At 51.7% G+C, this 4,487-nt stretch overlaps 1 protein-coding gene across 1 annotated transcript in view; it reads right to left on the bottom strand.

Annotated features, from left to right (window-relative positions):
- The window catches only part of LOC102775306 (chromosome unknown open reading frame, human C19orf45), a 5,238-nt gene extending 4,574 nt beyond the window's left edge, over nt 1-664 (bottom strand). Inside the window, exon 1 of the mRNA XM_015571527.1 lies at nt 602-664. Coding sequence (XP_015427013.1) covers nt 602-664 — 63 coding nt within the window. The remainder of the gene's footprint in view (nt 1-601) is intronic.
- Nucleotides 665-4,487: the final 3,823 nt, after the last annotated feature.

Raw genomic sequence — 4,487 nt, 5'->3', positions numbered from 1 at the left:
TGTGTTTTGCTGTGTGTGCCGGGCGCTGGGCTCGGTGTTGGGGGCCTGGGAAGAGACAGGCGCAGCCCCTGCGCTGCCCCAGGGAGAACACAATATGAAACAACGTTTATTGGACAGTTACTTCGTGCCCGGCCGGGACGTGGGCTCCTGGGAAAGGGCGCATCAGTTAACAGAACAGGCCGAGAGCCCTGCTCTGTGGAGTTGATAATGGGTCAGGGAGGTGACAGACCATAACATAACATAACAACATTGTAATATAATAATAATACATTGTAAAATTATTATATATCACAATTATGATACATACTTGTGGTAAATAAATTATGATTATATAATAACATAATGAAATGCATTGCAATGTAAATAGAAGGTGACCAGTGCTGTGGGAACTGAAGTCACAAGGGTGGGAGGATGGGGGTCAGGGTGGGGGGCTGCAGCTTTAGAAAGGAAGGCATCCCTGAGATGACAGGTAAGCAAAGGCCTGAGGAAGGTGGAGGGGGCATTTGGGCGCCTGAAGAGCAGCGGGCACAGTGAGCATGGGGAGCGCGCGGAATTGACCTCCGCGTTCTGCAGTGTGTCAGGGGGAGCCCTCTCTCCTCACCAGCAGTCCTCGGCTCTCCCCTCCATGTCTGGGAGCTCTTCTGTCTCTGCCATACTCCTCCATGGTGGCCCTGCCTCTGCAGTTGTCCTGGGTCCTGACTATTCCCCGGATCCCTTCCTGTCCACAGGCTGTCAGAGGTCTGCCTACCTTGCACTCAATTCTCTGACCTTCAGCTCCAGTCTCCCAGGATCCTGTTTAGTTGACTAGGACTTTCTTGCCTTCCTCAGAGCAGATGTGTCTCTCCCACCGTTTTCCCTGCTCCGTGGAGACCAGGCCTGCGGGTGCCAGCAGCACTCCCAGCTCAGGCTCACCTCCTGCGGGAAGCCCTCCCAGACCACTTCAGCCCACCACTACGTCTCATGTTGACCGCTAGGGAAAACATGCATCAAGGACTTAACTCCTTGAGTCTCAGTTTTGTCCCCTGGACAGTAGGGCTCGGTAGCTACTTTGGAAAGCAGCGGTGAGGATTCATACAAGGGGCTGCGGGTCTCTTCTTACCGTTGTCTCGAGTTTTCCTCGAGACACAAATCACAGGTTTTTAGTCACCCTGGAATGAGTAGCTGGGCTTCCTCTCAGGGATGAAGATCGGGCACCTACCTCGAGGGGTGGCATGGGAGCCAATGAGCCTTAGAAAATGCACGTGACCGCTGACCCTCTGGCTCCCTCTGTCCAGTCTCCCAGAGACTCTCACGTGGTCCCGCCTTCCCATTGTGACTCAAGAGCTTGCCCGCCAGTGCTGTCACAGTGGTCCCCCAGCAACTCTGGGGGCAGCGAGGAGAAAAGTTGGGAGCAAGACCAGAGGGCCCTGCCTCCTGGGGTCTCGGGGAGCCTGCCACAGACTTGACTCCTTCACGTCTCAGTTTTGTCCCCTGGACAATGGGGCTGGGAGTGGTAGCCACTTGGAAAGCAGCGGTGAGGATTTATACAAGAGGCTGCGGGTCTCTTCTTACCATCGCCTCGAGTTTTCCTCTTCATCTGCCTCCTAAATCTCCCATGCAAGCTGGGAAATCTCTCTGCGTCATTGCCCCGCTTACTGTCCCCCCAGGGCTCGCGGGCCTCCAAGGCCCCCTTAAAGCGCCAGTGCCCACCCCTCCAGCCCCTGACCCTCAGGAGCACACCTGTGGTTGGACAAATCCGGGCTTCGGACTCATTGCAGCTGGGAAGAGCACAGGCTGGGGGAGTGTGGGCATCTCAGGAGGGTGTAAGGGACTGATCAGGCTTGGACTTGTCTCCGGTGCTTTGGGGGAGGTTTAGAGAAGTGGGGCTTTAGCCTGGCTGGTGTGGCTCCGTGGATAGAGCGTTGGCCTGAGGACTAGAGTCCTGGGTTTGATTCCGGGCAAGGGCACACACCTAGATTGTAGGTTTGGTCTCCAGTCCTAATCAGGACACGAGTGGGAGGCAGCCAATAGATGTGTCTCACATCAATGTTTCTCTCTCTGTCTCTCCCCTTTCCCTTACACTCTCTCTAAAAATCAATGGAGCCCTGCCTTTGTGGCTCAGTGGTTGAAAGTTGACCAATGAACCAGGAGGTCACAGTTTGAAATCCCACTTGGGTTTGAAACTTTACAAAGCTCAAAGCTAGGAGAATCCTGTATCCTAAATTGTTGATAAGCTCTGGTGAGGTCACTCTACAGATATGAGAAACACTTCTAATGCATCCTGTTTTGGCCCTTAAAAGCTTTGATAAAAAGTATTTTTTATTTTTCTTAATATTTTTAAATAATTCTTTATTGTTGAAAGTATTACATCTGTCCCCTTTTGTTCCCCCATTGACCCCCTCCAGCCAGCCCCCACCCCCTCACCCCAGACCCTCACCACCACATTGTCTGTGTCCATGGGCCTGCACACATGCATACACGGTCCGTGGCTGATTACCTCCCACCCAGCCACCCTCCCCCGCCTTCCACCCAAGAGATAAAAAATATATTTTTTAAAAAATCAGCAGCCCTAAGCGGTTTGGTTCAGTGGATAGAGCGTCGGCCTGTGGACTCAAGGGTCCCAGGTTTGATTCCGGTCAAGGGCATGTAGCTTGGTTGCGGGCACGTCCCCAGTCGGGGGCGTGCAGGAGGCAGCTGATCGATGTTTCTCTCTCATCGATGTTTCTAACTCTCTATCCCTCAGCCATCTTCTCTGTAAAAAATCAATAAAATATATTTTTTAAAAAATCAACAAAAGATGCTCGGGTGAGAATTAACAAAAAGAAAAAAGAAAAGAAAAGGAAGAAGTGGGGCTCTGCTCTGCATCGCAGGCTTTTACTGGTTGGAGGTTTGACTTCCCTTTTTTGGAAGATCTGACAAATAAAAAGAATGTATACAACAGGAAAGGGGATGCAGAGTTAGTGTTGCTGCTGTTATTATTTTTTTTTTTTTGGTAGTTTCAGAGAGGAAGGGAGAGGGAGAGAGAAATAGAAACATCAATGATGAGAGAGAATAATTGATTGGCTGCCTCCTCCATGCCCCAGCACACAACCTGAGCACGTGCCCTGACCGGAATCAAACCGCCTCCTGGTTCATGGGTTTGACCCTCCACCCCTGAGCCACGCCGGCCGGGTGGGAGTTCGTGTTTAAGGGGGACAGAGCTTTAGTTTGGGGTGACAGCAAAGCTTTTGAGGTGAACGGTGGAGATGAATGCACGACAGTGTGAATGCACTTAATGCCACTGAACTGGACGCTTAAAGATGATTAAAATGGCAATTGTATATTGTATGTATATTTTACCACAATAAAAAATTTGTAAAAGGAAAGAAGATAAACATGAAATAAAGATATAAAGGTAGTAAACCCGTCTGAGTTCATCATACCCCCAATCACCTACTGAATTGGTCCTTTTTTTGAGATATAATTGACATGCAACATTATGGAAGTTTAAGGGTTACAACCTATTGATCTGAATCACCTACATTGCATTGTGTTGCCATTGTAGCTAACACCCCTACGGTCTCACATCACTGTAATTTCTTCTCATTTGGGAACAAGATCTAGTCTCTGAACAAGTTTGATGTTTATGGTACAGTTTTGCTGTAACTCCTGTGCTGAGTAATGAGTTCTGGGTCTTCAGGACTCATTTACTGAGTGGGTCCCTCTTCACTAAATTTGAGCTAATTGTTGTGTTCACTGAGTTAAGGTCCCATCAGCTGCCCCCAGCACTGAGCCCCGTCAACAGGGCTTTGGTGCAGCCAGGCTGGTGCAAGTGCACAGGCCAGCCGAGGCCCCTGCCCGTGGGAAAGCAGGGAAGCAAGGGAAGAAGGAGCTATTATCGAGGACCTTAATTTGCACCCAGCAGTCTGAGGAGTGAAGCAGGAACCCAGCTGGGATTGGTCCAGGAGCAGCGAATGTCTGTCTCTGGCCGCTGCTGCTCTTGGGCAGTGCTCACGCTTCGCCTGTCAGACAGGTGATGACTGGCCTTATTTTGTGTTGTTCCCCATGGTCACTGCGTGCCCTGTCCGCTGATGGCTGTGAAAGCTCTGATGTCTGGCAGGAGCGGGGGAAGGCCAGGGCCTTGTTGTGACTGCCAGGCCAGCGCTCAGCAACGCCAAGGTCAGCGGGACCAGCAGGCCAGCTCCTATCTCCTTCTCAAAGGTCAAGCTCCGCCCTAACCAGATGGTGGAGGACGCTGGGCGGGCTGGGCAGGGTCTGCGAAGGTCACGGCTGTGCCCTTGGTGCCTGAGCAGGGCCAGGCACACGGGGCTGTTACAAGGTGGCCGGGGACCCGTCGCTCCGGCAGGCTCTGCAGGCCCAGAGCTTGGCTTAGATTTTTTTTCTGGGGAGGAACAGTGTTGGGGGCTGGGGAGCACACCAACCCCTGCACCCTAGTCTTAAGCAAGGAGGGCTGTGATTGGGTGTGGGCATTAAAGAATCTCTGGGGTGTTGTGGGAAGGCAGGCCTGG

The sequence above is a fragment of the Myotis davidii genome, unplaced genomic scaffold, assembly GCF_000327345.1.
Source record: "Myotis davidii unplaced genomic scaffold, ASM32734v1 scaffold648, whole genome shotgun sequence".
Lineage (NCBI taxonomy): Eukaryota > Metazoa > Chordata > Mammalia > Chiroptera > Vespertilionidae > Myotis > Myotis davidii.
This window is presented reverse-complemented; position numbering and strand designations above follow the sequence as displayed.